Source organism: Heterodontus francisci, chromosome 30, assembly GCF_036365525.1.
Source record: "Heterodontus francisci isolate sHetFra1 chromosome 30, sHetFra1.hap1, whole genome shotgun sequence".
In the NCBI taxonomy this organism is placed as follows: Eukaryota; Metazoa; Chordata; class Chondrichthyes; order Heterodontiformes; family Heterodontidae; genus Heterodontus; species Heterodontus francisci.
The window spans coordinates 40,336,289-40,356,997 of NC_090400.1; the positions used below are offsets into that span (position 1 = coordinate 40,336,289).

A 20,709-nucleotide genomic window follows, 5' to 3' on the forward strand; every position below is an offset into this window, starting at 1 on the left:
GTTCACTGAAAACATTTTGCTCAGTATATCTAGTCCATTATATCTAGTAAGGTGAAATTCTGACATTGAGGTTATTGGCTGCATACATTTCTTGTCCACAGTATGTATATAATAGAAATGTACAACATTAAGTTAGGCAAGGAAAACGTGCTCCCATTAACACATGGTACAAGGACTAGGGGACACAGATTGAAATTTTGGGCAAAAGATGCAGGGGGACTATGACAAATAACGTTTTTACCACGCACAACAGTATCCCGCTCCTTCCTGCCATCGCCGTTCTCTTTGCCGTTCCCTCCTGCACCTGTCTGCTCGCTCCCTGCCTCGGTCAGCCACTCGCTCCCACCTTGCCGCTGCCTCCCTTCAGCTGCTCACTTCCTGCTTCTGCTCCCACCCTAATCACTGCCACCCCCCCCACACAGCCTCACCACTTCCCCTCTCTCGGCGGCTCATACCCAGCGTCGTCCCGTCACCCCTCGGTTGCTTGCTCCACGCTCGGTGACTCATTCCCAGTTGGTTCTCTGGGTGGCACAGTGCAGAGCGATTGGGGGGATGGTGGTGGGGGAAGAAGTGAGGCCAACGGGAAGCGAGCAGCCGAAGTGGGATGCTATTGGGGGGGTGGGGAATGATCAGACAGGAGAGCAGCGGACCTGTGGGAGGAATATGGAGTGGGGAGCAGTTAAATAAAGCCTGAGGATCGTGGCCTACGGCACTTACCTTCCGGGAGAGCAGCAGACCTGCGGGGGGAACACTGAGCGGGGAGCAGTTAAATAAAGCACGAGGATCGCAGACTACAGCACTTAACTTCAAGGAGAGCGGTGGACGGGAATCCAGGCACCCCTGAGTTTGAAAAAAAAAAGTGAACAGTGACATCACAGAAAGCTGGAGGCTGTTAGGGAGTATCTGTAAATAACTGGTGTTATGATCGAGGCATGAGTAAAGCATTGTTAATTCAGTCCCACTACTTCACAGGTCACAGCATATTAGTAAAGTTTCCCACCTACTGGAAAAATAGCCAAATTGATCACTTTATTTTTCCCCAGAATAAAGCACGCCAAACCAGGTTTCTTTAAATAACAAAAAAATTAACTATTTATTAATAAACCAAGTTTTAAACAATAATGAGATGAATGTTTATGCATGAAAAGATTTTATCACTCCCTAATCTTTCTAACCCTCAAGCACACACATATACTCAATTACCAACGGTTAACCAGGAAAAATGGTCGTGATTTAATGACAGTTTCTTCGGGATAATAAAATAACTGGATTGTAATTCCTGGTGGGTTGCTTCCAGATCAGTGAGGTGTCCCAGTGTCAAATAGTCAGATGCCACTCAAAGTCTCCAGGTGAAATTAATGAACAGTCTGCGATAGGTAGGCGTTCAAGGCAATTCATCTGCAGCAAGCATCACATAGATCTTTCAGAAACAGGTCTATTTAAATGTTAAAGTAGGAGTCTAACAGTAGAAACCTTCTTGAGAGTTCAGGAACTTCGAAAAACACAAAAGTCAACAGAACTTACTCTCAGCAAAGGAGCCTTCTCCACAGAGCACAGCAATAACAGAACTCACTCTTCAGACACTAAATTCTTGAATGGAGGCAATAGCAACCCGCCCCACCTGAAACATAGGCTTTCTTTCTCCAAAACAGTGTCTCTCCACAGAGCGTAGCAACTCCTTCGTTCTCTGGGTCTCTTCCTCTTTGATACAGGAATTATTTTTCAAGAGACTTTTCTGGGCTGTATTCCTGGTCAGTTTCCAGCAATAACTCTTTCAGCTGCTCACAGCCCCCTGGTTTCTTCTTTCACTGCCACAATAGAACCGCAAACCTTCTCAATAGGCGTCAGAAGACTGTCATAAAACTATCAGGTTGCTTGGATACAAATTGCCCTGCAGCCTGGACTCTTCAAACACTAAACCTCTGCAGTTATTGTTCATAGAGTTTTTTTCAGTCAGAAAGGGACACAGACCTCCTAGTTTAAAAAACGCTTATGACACTGGGTTACAGCATCTCAATAACTGGCGGACTAAAAACAAATAAAAAAATTAAGTATTAATAATAAGGTACATGTGAGTAGCTGGTGAGTATTATCTTTTTTGAGTAAGGTTTATTTTAACTAGTGAACTGTATTATTAGGATTTATCAGGACTCTTCTTTGGCCTCCTTATCTCGAGAGACAATGGATAAGCGCCTAGAGGTGGTGAGTGGTTTGTGAAGCAGCGCCTGGAGTGGCTATAAAGGCCAATTTTAGAGTGACAGGCTCTTCCACAGGTGCTGCAGAGAAATTTGTTTGTCGGGGCTGTTACACAGTTGGCTCTCCCCTTGCGCCTCTGTCTTTTTTCCTGCCAACTACTAAGTCTCTTCGACTCGCCACACTTTAGCCCCGTCTTTATGGCTGCCCGCCAGCTCTGGCGAACGCTGGCAACTGACTCCCATGACTTGTGATCAATGTCACAGGACTTCATGTCGCGTTTGCAGACGTCTTTAAAGCGGAGATATGGACGGCCGGTGGGTCTGATACCAGTGGCGAGCTCGCTGTACAATGTGTCTTTGGGGATCCTGCCATCTTCCATGCGGCTCACATGGCCAAGCCATCTCAAGCGCCGCTGACTCAGTAGTGTGTATAAGCTGGGGATGTTGGCCGCCTTGAGGACTTCTGTGTTGGAGATACGGTCCTGCCACCTGATGCCAAGTATTCTCCGGAGGCAGCGAAGATGGAATGAATTGAGACGTCGCTCTTGGCTGACATCCGTTGTCCAGGCCTCGCTGCCAGAGAGCAAGGTACTGAGGACACAGGCCTGATACACTCGGACTTTTGTGTTCCGTGTCAGTGCGCCATTTTCCCACACTCTCTTGGCCAGTCTGGACATAGCAGTGGAAGCCTTTCCCATGCGCTTGTTGATTTCTGCATCTAGAGACAGGTTACTGGTGATAGTTGAGCCTAGGTAGGTGAACTCTTGAACCACTTCCAGAGCGTGGTCGCCAATTTTGATGGATGGAGCATTTCTGACGTCCTGCCCCATGATGTTCGTTTTCTTGAGGCTGATGGTTAGGCCAAATTCATTGCAGGCAGCCGCAAATCTGTCGATGAGACTCTGCAGGCACTCTTCAGCGTGAGATGTTAAAGCAGCATCGTCAGCAAAGAGGAGTTCCCTAATGAGGACTTTCCGTACTTTGGACTTCGCTCTTAGACGGGCAAGGTTGAACAACCAGCCCCCTGATCTTGTGTGGAGGAAAATTCCTTCTTCAGAGGACTTGAACGCATGTGAAAGCAGCAGGGAGAAGAAAATCCCAAAAAGTGTGGGTGCGAGAACACAGCCCTGTTTCACACCACTCAGGATAGGAAAGGGCTCTGATGAGGAGCCACCATGTTGAATTGTGCCTTTCATATTGTCATGGAATGAGGTGATGATACTTAGTAGCTTTGGTGGGCATCCAATCTTTTCTAGTAGTCTGAGGAGACCACGTCTGCTGACGAGGTCAAAGGCTTTGGTGAGATCAATGAAAGCAATGTAGAGGGGCATCTGTTGTTCACGCCATTTCTCCTGTATCTGACGAAGGGAGAACAGCATGTCAATGGTCGATCTCTCTGCACGAAAGCCACACTGTGCCTCAGGGTAGACGCGCTCGGCCAGCTTCTGGAGCCTGTTTAGAGCGACTCGAGCAAAGACTTTCCCCGCTATGCTGAGCAGGGAGATTCCACGGTAGTTGTTGCAGTCACCGCGGTCACCTTTGTTTTTATAGAGGGTGATGATATTGGTATCGTGCACGTCCTGGGGTACTGCTCCCTCGTCCCAGCACAGGCATAGCAGTTCATGTAGTGCTGAGAGTATAGCAGGCTTGGCACTCTTGATTATTTCTGGGGTAATGCTGTCCTTCACAGGGGCTTTTCCGCTGGCTAGAGAATCAATGGCATCACTGAGTTCCGATTTGGTTGGCTGTATGTCCAGCTCATCCATGACTGGTAGAGTCATGGCTGCATTGAGGGCAGTCTCAGTGACAACATTCTCCCTGGAGTACAGTTCTAGGTAGTGCTCAACCCAGCGGTCCATTTGTTTGCATTGGTCAGTGATTATGTCCCCTGATTTAGATTTGAGGGGGGCGATCTTCTTGATGGTTGGCCCAAGAGCTCTCTTAATGCCATCATACATTCCTCTGATGTTTCCGGTTTCTGAGGCCAGCTGAATATGACTGCATAGGTGTTGCCAGTAGTCGTTTGCGCAGCGCCGGGCTGTTCTTTGTGCAGTGCTTCTGGGTGCTTTAAGTGCTGCGGATGTTAAATCGCTGGGGACTTTCTTGTAGTTCAACAGTGCAATGCACTTAGCGGCTATGACAGGTTCCAGCTCTTCATTATGAGATTGAAACCAGTCTGCATTTCTCTTCGCACTTTTGCCGTAGGTGGTCAAAGCTGACTCATAGATGGCATCTCTGATGTGGGCCCACTTGGTCTCAGCATCCCCTGTGGGAGTATTTTGAAGGGCTGTTACAAGTGAATTTAGAAATTTTTGTAACAGCTGTGGGTGAGAAATTCTGCTCGTGTTGATGCTCGGGTGGCCCTTCTGCTTGGAATGATGCAGCTTCTTTGGTCTGAGTCTAACCTTGCTGCACACCAGGGAGTGGTCGGTGTCGCAGTCCGCACTGTGGAAGCTGCGTGTGATTTGAACACTGTTTAGGGCGGCTCGCCTTGTGGCAATGTTTTATTAATAGTCCTAAGGTGTTGTAGTATTGGAAGGTTTCTTTTTTAGCAGTAGCAAAGGGTCAACTAATAAATAAAGCAATGGCAGGGTTTCTTCAACCTCGAGAGTGCATCTCCTGTGCTATGTGGGGACTCCAGGATGCTTCCCATATCCTGGAGAATGATTTGTGCAGGAAGTGTCATTACTTGCAGCAGCTTAAGCTCCGGGTTTTGGAACTTGAGAGGCAGCTGGTAACACTGTGGTGCATTCATGAGGATGAGAACATTTATAGATGTGGTCACCCCACAGCTTAAGAATATGCAGGAAGAGAGGGAATGGGTGACCACCAGGCAGTCAGAAAGAAACAGGCGGGTAGTGCAGGAGACCCCTGAGTGCATCTCCGTCTCCAACAGGTATTCAGTTTTGAATACTGATGAGAGTGATGGTTCATCTGGGGAATGCAGCCAGAACCAAGGCCATGGCACCACACGTGGCTCAGCTGCACAGGGAAGACTGGAAGAGCCATAGTGATAGGTGATTCAATAGTCAGGGGAATAGACAGGTGTTTCTGTGACCGCAGATGTGAATCCAGGAATGTGTGTTGCCTCCCTGGTGCCAGGGTCATGAATGTCACTGAGTGGCTGCAAAGCATCCTGAAGGGGGAAGGTGAACAGCCAGCGGTCGTGGTCCACTATGGAACCAACACCATAGGTAGAAAGAGGAATGTGGTCCTGCAGTCAGAATTTAGGGAGCTAGGTGAGAAAATAGCAAGCAGGACCTCAAAAGTAGTAATCTCCGGATTACTCCCAGTGCCATGCGCGTGAGTATAGAAATAGAAGGATAAGACTGATAAATGCGTGGCTGGAAAGATGGTATCGGAGGGAGGGTTTTAGATTCTTGGGACATTGGGACTGGCTCTGGGGGGATGGAACCTGAACAGGCCGGGTGGGTTGCACCTGAATAGAGCCGGGACTGAGTTCCTTGTGGGATGTTTTTGGTAGTGCTGTTGGGGAGGTTTAAACTAGTTTGGCAGGGGGATGGGGACCTGAGGGTAGACTCAGTTGGGACAAAATCAGGAATGAAAATGGAAGGCAGAAAATTAATGGATGAGTTCTGGAAGACAGAGGGAACAAAGGTTAGAAAATTTAAAAAAGTTTGGCTCTGCTCAAGGGTATCTCCGTCAATGCAAGGTGTATTGTCAATAAAGCAGATGATCTGAGGGCACACACAGAAATGTGGCAGTATGATATCATAGCTATTACAAAAGGCTGGGTTACAAAAACATGGCTTAAGGAGGGACAGGAATGGCAGCTCAACGTTCCTGGTAACAGGATTTTCAGATGTGAAAGGGAGTGGGATAAGAAAGGAGGGGGAATGGCAATTTTGGTCAAAGGAACAATTACAGCTGAGAGGAAGGATGATATTTCGGGAGATTCATCAAATGAGGCCATATGGATCGAGCTAAGGAACAAAAAATGTGCAATCACACTGCTGGGAGTATACTATAGACCACCAACAGTGAGAGGGTGATAGAAAAGCAGATATGTTGGCAAATCTCTGAGAAGTGCAAGAACAATAGGGCATTAACAGTAGGGGATTTTAACTACCCTAATATTAACTGGGATAGTTTTAGTGTGAAAGGAATTGAGGGAGCAGAATTCTTGAGATGCATTCAGAACTTTTTTGCCCAGTATGTAGCAAGTCCAACAAGAGAGGAGGCAGTTTTAGACTTAATGTTAGCAAATGAAGATGGGCAGGTAGAAGGAGTGGCAGTGGGAGAGCATTTTGGTATAGTAATCATAATTCAGTCAGTTTTAACATAATTATGGAAAAGGAGAGAGCTAGAACAGGAGTTAGAGTTCTCAATTGGGGAAAGGTCAATTTTACTAAACTGAAGAGTGATTGAGCAAAAGTGGACTGGAAACAGCTACTTGAAGGTAAATCAATGTCGGAGCAGTGGAAGGTAAAAGCCTGCTCAGGTCAGGAAAAAGAACCTGACCCGAGCCCGATCCAGCCCGAATCCCTCCGATTTTGCCCTGAGCCCAATCCCACCATCCTTTTATTTACCTTCCTGACACTGATACTGCAGGAAGCTGCAGTGCATGCGTGATGACATCATAATGACGTCACTCACTCACTGTGCAGACTCAGTTTCGTCCCAGCTCAGGTAAGTTTTTAATTTCAATACTTACCAGCACTAACTGTGAGTGTCCAGCTTGACCTGGACCCAGCCCGACCCAATCCAAGCACGAACGCAGGACCCGGATGAGGGACCGACCCAACTCGAACCCAACACATGTTGTTGGGTCCCATTGGGTTCGGGTTGGGTAGCAGGCTTTTAGTGGGAGGCATTCATAGGAGAGATTCAAGGGGTTCAGAGTAAACATGTTCCCACAAAGAAAAAGGGTGGGATGGCCAAATCTAGAGCCCCATGTATGCCAAGGAGCTTAGAGGGTAAGATAAGGCAGAAAAGGAAAGCTTATATCTGACACCGAAAACTCTCGAAAGCCGCGAGCAGTATAGAAAATAGAGGGGTGAAATCAAAAAGGAAAAAGGAAATTAGGAAAACTAAGAGAGAGCATGAAAGAATATTGGCAACCAAAATCAAGGTGAACCCAAAGATGTTTTATCAACACATTAAGAGCACGAGGATAACTAAGGAGAGAGTAGGGCCCATAAAAGACCAAAAAGGTAACCTATGTGTAGGGGCAGGAAGATGTTGGTATTGTTCTTAATGAATACTTTGCATCTGTCTTCACAAAAGAGTGGGATGATGCAGATATTGTAGTTAAGAAAGAGGGGTGTGAAGTATTGGATGTGATCAACATTGGGAGAGAGGAAGTATTAATGGGATTAGCATCCTTGAAAGTTGATAAATCACCAGGGCCAGATGAAATGTACCCCAGGCTGTTAAAAGAAGCAAGAGAGGAAATAGCAGAAGGGCTGACCATCATTTTCCAGTCCTCACTGGATACAGGTGTGGTGCTGGAAGATTGGAGGACTGCTAACGTTGCACTTCTTTCTGTTTAAAAAGGGAACGAGAGATAGACTGAATAATTACAGGCCAGTCAGTCTAACCTCAGTAGTGGACAAATTATTGGAATCAATTCTGAGAGACAGGATAAACTGTCACTTAGAAAGGCACGGATTAATCACGGACGGTCAGCATGGATTTGTTAAGGGAAGATAAAAGCAAAATACTGCGGATGCTGGAAATCTGAAATAAAAACAAGAAATGCTGGAACCACTCAGCAGGTCTGGCAGCATCTGTGGAAAGAGAAGCAGAGTTAACGTTTCGGGTCAGTTCCGAAGAAGGGTCACTGACCCGAAACGCTAACTCTGCTTCTCTTTCCACAGATGCTGCCAGACCTGCTGAGTGGTTCCAGCATGTCTTGTTTTTATTTTGTTAAGGGAAGATCTTGTCTGACCAACTTGATCAAATTTTTTGAAGAAGTAATAAGGTAGATGAGGGTAGTGCAGTTGATATTGTCTACATGGATTTTAGCAAGGCTTTCGATAAGGGTCCACACGGCATACTGATTAAAAAAATAAAGCCAAGTGGCCTCTTTCTTTGCGTAAACGTTCTATGATTACATCTGGCATCATTGTACGGTGATGTCAGTGTGCACGTGCACAGATTCATATTGCCAAGCTGGCAAATGTTCGGATGCACTGATGACATCAGCGATCGTTCTGCGCATGACCTGCTTTGTCAGGAAATGCTCCCTATCAGAATACCCCAACACAGTGGGAACTAAAATGCCTCTGCAAGAGTTGCTTCTGAAACAATACACTTATTTCATACATTTAATGTACTAATCAATTTAAGTGCAAGTTCTGAGGGACATATGTATTGCAACGATAAGAGTCAGTTACTGAGTGAGATACAAAACGTTCCCGATAATCCTTCTTCCAGTTGTAACTTTTATCATAGGCGTCGCAGTGAGATAGTTTGATCCCACGATGTCTGACAGACGCGTGCTGTTCTACACCTTGCCGATCATAAAAGCTCTGGTCACATTTTCTTTTGCAAAAAAACAGAGGAGGGTGAAAAGAGAAAAAAACATGTCCCATCACGTACAATGACACTTTGACTTGGTTACCACACTACAAGTGCCAACCCCTTTTTCAGTTTTATTTTCTTAGTTATTAATTGTAGAATTTGGTTTCTCCTAACAATACAGATAGATAGCCATGCTATTAACACTGTGCATACTTTTGAGTTCTTACATACCAGCTAGTATTTCTGTAGAATCAGCCAGGGTTCACACTCCTGATCATTATTCAATGACCTCATGTTGGCACATATATTCATATGTTCATTGGGTAAGGGCAGAACTAGGATTCCTTATGATGTCTGCCCATAGTTGAATAGCCCTTGAACACATGAACTCTGCTGCACACATCTGAAGAATGAGGACTTAGATAAGATATCAGTAGCATTCCCATTGCTAATGGAATCATCCCTAGCCATCAGGAGCAGAGGCAGAAAATGGCAAGTGACCGCATTCAGAATTACTCTAATGTGTTCAAGATGTTATGAAGTTCATCAGCTGGAATAGCTTGGCAGGAAGGGTGATTGAAACTAAGTCATTGGACTCATTTATGAAACAACTAGATGTTATCATGAGAAGATAGTGGGATTGCTCAAAAGATTAATTCAAATGTGCGTTCTTTCTTTGAATCTATCTTGTGATCACTACACCTTTAAGGGTATCCATACAAATCAGCACCACCTCACTACTTGCCAAGTGTTTTCCAAGCTAGGATAATGGGAGGTCCCTGACCTGCAGTATCTGGGCTTATAAATGTAATGGAAGCCATTGAGGCTCCTCACAAAGCCTGAGCTCGAGTTGTGACCTACATATCTGTCATCTGCACCACCCGATTATTTCTGTTAAAAACCAAGTACAAGCATGGTTTGACAAGTCTGTGCAAAAAGACTTGGTTCAACACATGCACTTACTCATCATATGTATTTCCGAGCTTTACGAGGAATGATGTGAGGAGATGGATGTCTTTTCACGTGTTTCTGGAATCTTGAGTTGGAATGTAAGCACCTTCCACGAATAGAGTACAGGTGCTTTGGATCAGCTGAGAAATTCAAAAAAGCATAGGCAAAATTTTAAAAATAGAATATTCCTCATCTCAAACATTTCACTCATAACCAAGACAGAATTTTACAGTACTTTTATCCATTTCCAAATATTATTAGTAGAGGTTAAAAAGCAGAACATTCCAACAGTAGTGTCCTTTAGTAAATAAAAGTCTAAACGAAGACCTGGAAGTTGAACCATTTCCCCACTCCACTGCCTTTCCCCCACAACCCCACCCAAGCTTTTTGTTTAAAAAAAAAGTCAGCTGTGGTCAATTTTATTTTCTGATTTAAGAATTAACAGTATATAAGCATATTTACATTTGGGACTAAGATACACTAAACTGAACTGACACATCTGATGAAAGGTCACTGACCTGAAACGTTAACTCTGCTTCTCTCACCACAGATGCTGCCTGACCTGCTGAGTATTTCCAGCACTTTTGGTTTTTGTTTCTGACATATCTACAGTTTCCATTCTAAATTGCTCAAATCTCAGATCAAGTTAACTCTGCACATTACCTTTTAAATTAGAAAAGAAAAAAAAATTAGCTGCACATAGAGTCAAAAAGAACATTTCTGATATAAATATACTGACCCCATACATAGATCCCACGATCACTAACTGGAGTGAACACTCATGATTGTGAATGACATACAAAGCCAAGAAGGCCTTCCCACATATTTGACCCTTCTTGCCAGTGTGGAATTTTTAAGGTGAAACTTGTGACTTTTCAAACCAAGAAAAAGCTTTCCACACAGCTGGAAATCAAAAAGACGCATGGTATTTTTACCAGTGCAAGAGGTTCAAGAAGCACATTTATCCCTCCATTTTATATTAAAATAACGAAGTGACTCCTGACAATGCAGCGGCCTGTTGACATCATCAGAGTGCACCTTGCTGCGCAGCTACATCTTGCCAGGACTAAGTAGCGCATGAGCTCGATGATGTCATCGCACAGCGCCAACGTCATCGCATGTCTGCGCCTGGTCCATCTTTGCACATGTGCAAAATCGTGTCGTTGGGTATCCCGCCCCCCCGGCTGGAGGAAGCGGCTGAATGGGATACTTTGAGGCTGTCCCCCCTCGGCAACTCACTCTAGGCCTTGATGCTTCCTTCCCTCAGCTGCTCGCTCCAGACCTTGCTGTTCCCCCACAATCCCCTGGCCGATTGTTCCTCGTTTCATGTCACCCTGCTCTCCAGCCACAAGCTGTAGGCTGCGCCACTTCCCTCCACTTGGCCACTCACTCCTACATCACCCCATCACTCCTCATGGCCCACCTTGCTTCTTCCGGCAGTGCGTGGAGAACGATCAAACGTGGGAGCGAGTGGCCCAGAGGAGGGAAGTGGCACAGCCTATAGCTAGCAGCTGGGGGGGGGGGGGTGGGTAGCAACAAGGTCTGGAGCGAGCGGCTGGGTGGTGGGTAGTGGCCAGTAGGGAGGAGGGGGAGAAAGCGAGTTGCCGAGACGGGAGAGCTGCGTTCGGATGAAATCAGTCCTGGTCAGTCATATAAACGTATCATAATAATGAATTGGCAGCACATTTTATACTCTGTCCAATTTTCTTTTCCATCGATCAGGGTGCCAATTCACTATCTTCCAATGGAAATTCAATCAGAAAATTCCTTTTGTATTTAATAGGATTACTGGAATATTAAATGGATCTGAGGATTACAGCTAGTATCCAAGAACTACATAGTATATTATTACTGGGCTTCCATCCAACCTAATGTCAGGTTACTTTGCTAGAACAATCTAGCCATGAGCATTTCCAGTGATAAATTGAGCAGCACCATCTTTAATCCTGGCAGCTGCCTGAACGTCGCAGACACTGACGTTCCAGTGGAAGGGCCTGCATTTGTGCATGTGTATGTGCTGCGCCACCTAGTGGTTGTGTTGTCAGCAAATGCAGCCTTAAAATTAAGAGAGAATAGATTCCCTAAGTTGAAATACTACTCACATTTAAAGTTTAAAATAATTACATTCTGTAACTGGTAGAGTTGCTATACTGCATTAATAACTTTTTCAAAATGCAAAACAAAACACATAGTTGAGCCGTTTTATTTGCGGGCAAGCCATTTTTCTTCAATGCTCTCCTCAGGCCACACTAACTGGCTACAAGGGTGGCCAATCAGCACACATGCCTCTGTAAAATGTAGGAGAGTCGTACAAGAACAGGGGAATACTGTCTAATGTTCCCTCTTACCCTGTTTGAAAGTGTCTGGCCATTTTGCAGCATATGTTGGGAGGGGGAAATAAAACCTGCATGTTACCACTGCATGGAGCACCAATTATGTGACCTAAATACATTGCTGCATGTAGGCATGTGTCTCTTGAATATTAAACTTATAACATGCACTCTCAATGATTTCACGCTTACTTGCAACTGTTTACTACATCCCTCTTTTTGGTAGTCACGGGTATCAGTTTTGAGGCATCACAGCAAGTTTGGAATTTTGTTTTGATTATGAAGTATTTTTATTACTATCACTATACTGGCTATCAATTTGGACATCATAAAAGTCAATGGATGAAACACACTCTGACAACTAATGGACACCAAATCGTAATGTCCTTCCTAAAAGTGGGAGAAAAAACAAATAAGAGGCTGTTAGTGTAAGAGCAGGGAAAGGGATGGAGAAGACAAAGGGATTAAAATTCTGAGAAGCAATTTTGGTCATGTAATTACTATAGTATTTGATTTTCCTTGCTGGGTTCCACCACTGCTTCCTAACTGGAAGTGGCTCCTTCCTCAGTAAATAGGTCCTGAAGTACTTGCTGTTGGCAGCCTTGTGTACGCTTTCCTCTTGCTAACCAGGCAGGCATTGCAGAAGTTATTGGTTTTACACTGGCTGTTCAATTCCTCCAGTAGTTGTTTGCTATATGCACAGGAGACCTCCCTCATAATCCTATTATTGTCTACCTAATGGGAGAAGGAGTGGGTGAAAAAAAATTAAACAGGAACAGGGAATGTAGACATGTTTATACTGTAGACTATGACGACACATCAAGTTTTTATTTGCCTCCATGCAATGCATAGTAAATTATTTCCTGAAGAATTCACCTATTTTCTGCTATTCTCCCCAGCAACAACTTATATTTATATAGCACCTTCAATGTAGTAAAATGTTTCCAAGCTGCCTCACAGGAACGTTTTTATTTTATTTAGAGATACAGCACTGAAACAGGCCCTTCGGCCCACCGAGTCTGTGCCGACCAACAACCACCCATTTTTATACTAACCCTACAGTGATCCCATATTCCCTACCACCTACCTACACTAGGGACAATTTACAACAGCCAATTTACCTATCACCTGCAAGTCTTTGGCAGTGGGAGGAAACTGGAGCACCCGGCGAAAACCCACGCGGTCACAGGGAGATCTTGCAAACTCCACACAGGCAGTACACAGAATTGAACCTGGGTCCCTGGAGCTGTGAGGCTGCAGTGCTAACCACTGCGCCACTGTGCCGCCAAAGATACCAAAGACATAAGGAGATATTAGGACGGATGACCAAAAGCTTGGCCAAAGAGGCAGGTTTTAAGCAGAGTCTTAAATGAGGAGAAAGGCATAGAGCGGTGGAGAGATTTCGGGAGGGAATTCCAGATCTTCCAGCATAGGCTGCTGATGGCACATCTGCCAATTGTGCAGCGATCAAAATAAAGGATGAACGAGAGGCCCAAACTGGTGGAGTGCAGAGATCTCGAAGACTTGTAGGGCTGGAGGAGGCTACAGAGATAGTAGGCCATGGAGGAATTTGAAAACAAGGATGTGAATTTTAAAATTGAGACGCGGCCAGACTGGGAGGCAATGTAGGTCAGCAAACACGGGGTAATGGGCCGTAGGGTGGAAGATGGTTAGTCGGCCAGGAGAGCATTAGAATCGTCAAGTCTAGAGGTAAGAAAAGGCATAGATGAGTGTTTCAGCAACAGGTGAGTTAAGGCAGAGACAGAGCTGGAAGTGTTAAAAGTGGAAGTAGATACATGGTCGGAGGTTCAATTGAGTGCCAAATATGACAAAGTTGCAAAGGGTCTGGATCAACCTCATTTAGTTGCTAGGAAGACAGAGATACTCAAGTTAGCCCTCACATCCCTATATTGCATTCTTGGTCAAAATGGGATGATTGATCCCATAGATTTCAATGAAAACAGCAACTTTAACCTCAACTGACCAATAAGAATTGTCTTTCTTGTAAAGATCTGCTGATCCAAGACTGAGATTTAACCTTGGAACCCTCCTTGCAATGCTCACACTCTGCAGCTGGAACTGCTAAAATAGCCTGAAGTAATTTGCTGATGGGCTTACATTGGCATTAATCTAATAACATTGGCATGACCAGTTGACTAATTCTTGACGCTGAGAACTGACCTGAAATTGACAGCTGAGTCAGTGTAATGGGAGGACTGGAAGTTCCAGCTGCTACATTGCTTATAAGTTAGAATCATAGAAAGTTTACAGTGCAGAAAGAGGCCACTTGGCCCATCATGTCTGCGCTGGATGTTACATGGCAGTCAGTGAAAATTAACATTCCAGTAAATAATTCATCAATGGCAATAATCAGAAAAATAATAAAGCACATAAATTAAGTAGTTCAGTCAGCAACAGAGAGAAAACTTCCATTAAATAACTCACATATATGTCATACACACCAGAATTCTCAAGATCAGCAATTTCCCTGTTATGTCATTTGTCCTTTTGATATTTAACATGATACACTTGGGTTATAGTGAGTTTTATTTTGGCAGAGCTGCCCAGTCATTTCTCACGTGCTGTCTTGTATCTTCCTCCATTGCCGATGGAGGGGAAAGAAATTAAATAGTAAATGTTCAACAAGTAGAATATTCAAAATCATATACAATTACCATCATGAGAGTCCAAATCACTGCCTTTAATTGGATAGCACAGACTATGTGTTCCTAAAATTGATTCATACAATTATATGTTCCTGCCCTGTCAGCATCATTACTCCCTTGCATGTTCGTATTTATGACTGTTCTCTCTACCTGTATTACTGCCTTATAGGCAGCCTCCCGACATTGATCTCCCCTCACCCCTCATATAAGTGACTTGGATATTGGAATAGAGGAGAATTTAAAAATTTGCTGACGACACCAAACTTGGAGGTGTGGCAAACAGCGAGGATGATATGAACAGATCACAGAAACATAGAAAATAGGCGCAGGACTAGGCCATTCGGCCCTTCAGGCCTGCGCCGCCATTCAAAAATGACCATGGCTGATCGTCTAATTCAAATAATTAAATAAATAATAAATTCTAATTGACATCAACAGGCAAGCAGAATGGGGAGAGAGGTGGCAGATGGAATTTAATACCGACAAGTGTAAGGTGATGCATTTTGGCAGAAGCAACAGGGAAAGGCAATGTACATTTAATGGCACAGTTCTAAAGAGTGTGCAGGAACAGAGGGGCCTAGAGGTCCATGTGCATAGATCTTTGAAGATGGCAGAACATACTGAGAGAGTGGTTAGTAAAGCATATGGGATCTTGGGCTTTGTAGAGACATTGAGCACAAAAGCAGGGAAGTTATGCTAAACTTTTATAAAGCTCTGGTTAGGCCCCAACTGGAGTATTGCGTCCAGTTCCGGTCACCACACTTTCGGAAGGATGTGAGGATTCTTGAGAGGGTGCAGAGGAGATTCACTAGGGATGGAGGATTTTAGTTACAAGTTTAGTTTGGAAAAGCTGGGTTTGTTCTCATTGGAACAAAGGAGATTGAGGGGAGATTTAATAGAAGTGTACAAGATTATGACAGGATTAGATAAGTTAAACAGGAAAAATCTGTCCCCATTGACAAATAGTACAGTGACTAGGGGACATAGATTCAAAGTTTTGCGCAAAAGATGCAGGAGCATATGAGGAAGCACTTTTTATGCAGCACGTGGTAATGACCTGGAACTCTCTGCCCACAATGGTGGTGGAAGCAATGACTCCAAGAGGAAGTTTGGATGGCCACCTGAGAGAAATAGACTTGCAGGGCTACGGGGATCCACCCAGGGAGTGGGACTGACTGAATAGTTCCGTGGAGAGCCGCCATGGATTCGATGGGCCGAAAGGCTTCCTACTGTGCCGTCACTAAATGACTCTAACCCCACCCCTGTATGCCCCCCCCCCCCCCACATTGATCGCCCCTCCTCGCGACAGATGCTCCTCAGCTTGTATTAACGACCACCCACATCCCCCCCCCCCCCCCCCCCCCAGCCTGTCCACCACCAGTTCGCCCAAACGGCGGCCTTGCTGGATGGGCCCGCTCGGCGCTGCCGGGCTGTTTCTTGTGTCCGGGAGCGCGCAGCGGCCGTTGCCCCGAGTAACCGCCTTCCCTCTCAAACAAGCACCAACGCATAAGGATCCGCACGGACCGGTGTTCCTTGGTGTTTGGTTCCGATATCGAGTTAAATGGCCGGATCTGTGACACCATTGTCCTCCCTTCCAATCAGAGCGATCCAACTGCGCGTGCGCTAAAAAATCACTGCTCTGATTGTTGAGGCAACTTTTGGTGCAGTGTTGCACTCCTTAATGTGTTTTTCCTGAGCCTGATCATTTTGTGCTCTGTATAAATTCCCTCAATAGCTTTAAACAGCTGCTCACATTTTTTCAGCCAAGCTGGAATATTAACCATCTAATTTTAGGATTAAATCAATTCAATCCAGCAATTACCCTCAAAGTGAATTCCTTAAATTTAGGGTTAAACCCAATAGCTGAAAATTTTAATAGCAGCATACTGCAGTATTGTTGCAAAGCAAACAGCTCCTTTTCCTGTTTGGCACAGTATCCGTGTTTTAAGTCCCAGTACAGCTGACTGAAAAGATTTGAACCACAGAGCACAGGATAGGCGAGAGCAAAATGAGACATTTATTTTACAAAGCAACATTTTAGGAGTATTTTAACACACAGCAACTTATTGCAAAGATGTACCTACAGAAAAGAAAATTTTGAACTATTTAGATTCATAAAGACATCACAATCATTTCCATCAACATAAAAATAACTGTGCATAGAATTTATATTAGCTAGAAGACATGATTTACAATTTATCAACCATTTTTATTAAAGCATGAATAAACTATATTAGAAAAAATTGACTGAAGCATGAAGAAATATATGGGTAGTTTGTGTTAGTAGTCCAAGTTTAGTTTTGCTTTTTGTTTTTGCCTATCAACCTTGATTTTGCTTTTCTTGGCCTGGACCAGTCCACACTGTCAGAAAACAAGCATCCAAGGTAATTCTCTTAGGTTGCACTACTGAATGGAGACTGACCATTCAATGGTGTCATACGGACTCAATGGACTGCCTCCTGTGCCATAAATGACACTATGACTATTTCAACCACAATACCTTGCAGCTACAGTAACAGATTATAGCCACATTGTAACAGTGCAGATGCAAAGCAACCAAAATGAGTGAAAGAAATTTAAACAAAAATAACTACAAAAAGCACAGAATTGGGAGATTTAAAAAGTGAAAGTGAAGAAATGGAAATTGGAGAGACCATGAAAGATTTTTTTTTTAAATCATTAGATATTTTAAAAGTGCTATACACATACATCCTGTACTGAACTAAGTTCGCCTGCAGCACTTTGGCAACAATCTCCCTGGACTGGAGAGACAAGGGGGATTAAACAACAAAAATGACATTTTAGCCTTTGTCATTATGCAGCAATCTTACTGAAAAGAAGCATGTGAGGTTACAGAATGTGGACTGAATTGGATTCAGTAGTCTGCTAGCACTAATTCATATGCTTACAAGAGAAGAATGGCTACATTGATGATGTACTGAAGGACCACCTGCTGAATCACACTGCAGCACCTTCAGAAGAGAGAGAAATAGATGGTTGAGGAAAGAACTATCTGCATCTTTTCTGGATCAAGCAATCTCTCAGAAGTCAGAATCGACAACTTTTAATGTACACTGATCCTGGACCCTAACCAGAAAATATATTTCATCTATGTAAAAGTGCTGCAATACTCTTATTGATCTCCATCTGTGAAACTGTAGTGAGAGGTGGAATAGAAAGTAAAATGGCTCAACATTCTTGTATTGAATCAAGAGTTAAAGGAACGTGATTAATTTCCACTGGGTTTATATGAACCCCTTTATTGAACAGTTAGTCTAAATCTTTATTGACTATTTTGTTTGGCAGAAGGTCTTTCATTGCAGTTGTAGTTTTTAATCTCAAAGGGAAAGGGATGTCAAAGAGATTACCTTAAACTCAAAATAGTTTGAACAAAAGCTATCCACTCAAGATTTATTTTCCCCTTTAACTGTTACTTTCAGTTCTTTTTGTTTGTAACTGAAATTTGTAAGACCCTATAAAAATGCAAATGTTCAAAGAACGTTTTCACATAAATTGGTAAGAATGGTCACAGGTGTTTACAAATAAGCTGTCACTTTTGGAATTACACACTAAAATAAAAGCAAAATACTGCGGATGCTGGAAATCTGAAACAAAAACAAGAAATGCTGGAATCACTCAGCAGGTCTGGCAGCATCTGTGGAAAGAGAAGCAGAGTTAACGTTTCGGGTCAGTGATCCTTTTTCGGAACTTTTGGAATTATGTTCACCAGTTAATGGCTGCTGAGTCCGACCATCCTTTCACTGATGTCCCAGAGTTTTCGGGCCACTGCGTCATCTCGTGCATTAGGCAGAACCTCCTGAACCATGCAGTCAGCAAAGTACCTGCCACTGAACCGCTCAATACCTTCCTGCACGGCACAGTAGATGGATGTCTGAGCCCCATCAGCTGGGGTTCGAAAGAAAAGGGTAATAATAGGGACAGAAAACACTTTCTGCCAGCATTTCATATAACGGAACGCCTCAGTGTTCACAACACCTGTAAAAGGGAAAGAAAAAACAAGGTTTTGGACACAGATTTTGTCAAAGATATTTTGTCAATTAACGAATGTGTAGAAAAATCAGATTCTTTTAATTGTTATGCTTTTTACAAGTTGTGGAGCAAGTTTCTGAAATCTCCTGACTTGATGTCCAGTTTGTAGATCAATAAACCTATAATCATCCACTGACTATGAGCAGCTCTACTAGAAAATTAATACTTACAATATTTTTCGAGCAAAATCTCTGCTTTATTTTTTTCAGTTTCCCAGTTTTACAGATAATTTAAGTTGAAAATTAAAAACAGACAAAACAAAAAAGGTGAAAATGAAGTTTTTGTATGATATCCCCATATTTGAGATAGGCTGTTCCAAATCATCTTTGACCTGACAATGTGAGTGCTGATCTGCCCTTAGAAAAACTGATTTTCTTTAAACCATAGCCAATTCGATTCGCTCCGCATGATATCAAGAAACGACTGAAGGCACTGGACCCTGCAAAGGCTATGGGTCTTGACAATATTCCGACAATAGTACTGAAGACCTGTGCTCCAGAATTTGCTGTGCCCCTAGCCAAGCTGTTCCAGTACACTGGCATCTTCCTGGCAATGTGGAAAATTGCCCAGGTATCTCCTGTACACAAAAAGCAGGACAAGTCCAACCAAGCCAATTTCTGCCCCATCAGTCTACTCTCAATCATCAGTAAAGTAATGGAAGGTGTCATCAACACTGCCATCAAGCAGCACTTACTTAGCAATAACCTGCTCAGTGACGCTCAGTTTGGGTTCCGCCAGGGCCACTCAGCTCCTGACCTCATTACAACAGCCTTGTTCATACATGGGCAAAAGAGCTGAACTCGAGGTGAGGTAAGAGTAACCACCCTTGACATCAAGGCAGCATTTGACTGAGTATGGCATCAACGACCCATAGCAAAACTGAGGTCAATGGGAATCAGGGGGAAAACACTCCGTTGGTTGAAGTCGTACCTCGCGCAAAGGAAGATGGTTGCGGTTGTTGGACCTCAATCATCTGAGCTCCAGGACATCACTGTAGGAGTTCCTCAGGGTAGTGTCCTGGGCCCAACCATCTTCAGCTGCTTCATCAATGACCTTCCTTCAATCATAAGGTCAGAAGTGGGGATGTTCGCTGATGATTGCACAATGTTCAGCACCATTCGGAACTCCTCAGATACTGAAGCAGTCCATGTAGAAATGCAGCAAGACCTGGACGATATCCAGGCTTGGGCTGATAACTGGTAAGAACCATGCGTGCCAAACAAGAGCCAGGCAATGACCATCTCCAATGAGAGAGAATCTAACCATCTCCCAATGACATTCAATGGCACTATGATTGCTGAATCCCCCACTATCAACATCCTAGGGGCTACCATTGACCAGAAACTGAACTGGAGTAACCATATAAATACCGTGGCAACAAGAGCAGGTCAGAGGCTAGGAATCCTGCGGCAAGTAACTCAAATCCTCACTCCCCAAAGCCTGTCCACCATCTACAAGGCACAAGTCAGGAGTGTGATGGAATACTCTCCCCTTGCCTGGAGGGGTGCAGCTCCAACAACACTCAAGAAGCTCGACACCATCCAGGACAAAGCAGCCCGCTTGATTGGCACACCATCCACAAACATTCACTCCCTCCACCACTGACGCACAGTGGCAGCAGTGTGTACCATCTACAAGATGCACTGCAGCAACGCACCAAGGCTCCTTAGACACCACCTTCCAAACCCGTGACCTCTACCAACTAGAAGGACAAGGGCAGCAAATGCATGGGATCACCACCTGCAAGTTCCCCTCAAAGCTACACACCATTCTGACTTGGAACTATATCGCCATTCCTTCACTGTCGCTGGGTCAAAATCATGGAACTCCCTTCCTAACACCACTCACATGGACTACAGCAGTTCAAGAAGGCAGCTCATCCACTGCCTTCTCAAGGACAATTAGGGATGGGCAATAAATGCTGGCCTAGCCCGACACCCATATCCCATTAATGAATAATAAAATAAAGTAGGTCTCTCACCTCCGCAAGAGCGGAGCCACGCAGCCACTCTGCAGCTAACTGATAAGACA

At 44.2% G+C, this 20,709-nt stretch overlaps 2 protein-coding genes across 19 annotated transcripts in view; both read right to left on the bottom strand.

Moving 5' to 3' along the window:
* The window catches only part of LOC137346696 (zinc finger and BTB domain-containing protein 11-like), a 61,218-nt gene extending 44,984 nt beyond the window's left edge, over positions 1-16,234 (bottom strand). For 9 of the 16 annotated variants that reach the window (XR_010968759.1, XR_010968758.1, XR_010968755.1 and 6 more), the window contains exons 1-5: positions 14,425-15,877; positions 12,464-12,697; positions 12,155-12,352; positions 10,151-10,295; positions 9,645-9,772 (exon numbers count right to left, since the gene is read on the bottom strand). Coding sequence is in view for 1 of the 16 variants with exons in the window: in XM_068010401.1 (XP_067866502.1) it covers positions 9,645-9,651 (7 nt within the window). In the remaining 15 variants the exon portion in view is untranslated. Of the gene's footprint in view, positions 1-9,644; positions 9,773-10,150; positions 10,296-12,154; positions 12,353-12,463; positions 12,698-14,407; positions 15,878-16,152 lie in introns of those variants that run through there. The other 7 variants (XM_068010392.1, XM_068010394.1, XM_068010395.1 and 4 more) reach the window with 7 other exon arrangements.
* A 388-nt stretch (positions 16,235-16,622) lies between these two features.
* The window catches only part of LOC137346697 (dehydrogenase/reductase SDR family member 13-like), a 31,363-nt gene continuing 27,276 nt past the window's right edge, over positions 16,623-20,709 (bottom strand). For all 3 annotated transcript variants that reach the window (XM_068010403.1, XM_068010405.1, XM_068010404.1), the window contains one exon: positions 16,623-18,624. In XM_068010403.1, the coding sequence (XP_067866504.1) occupies positions 18,359-18,624 (266 nt within the window). In that variant the 3' untranslated portion in view covers positions 16,623-18,358. The remainder of the gene's footprint in view (positions 18,625-20,709) is intronic.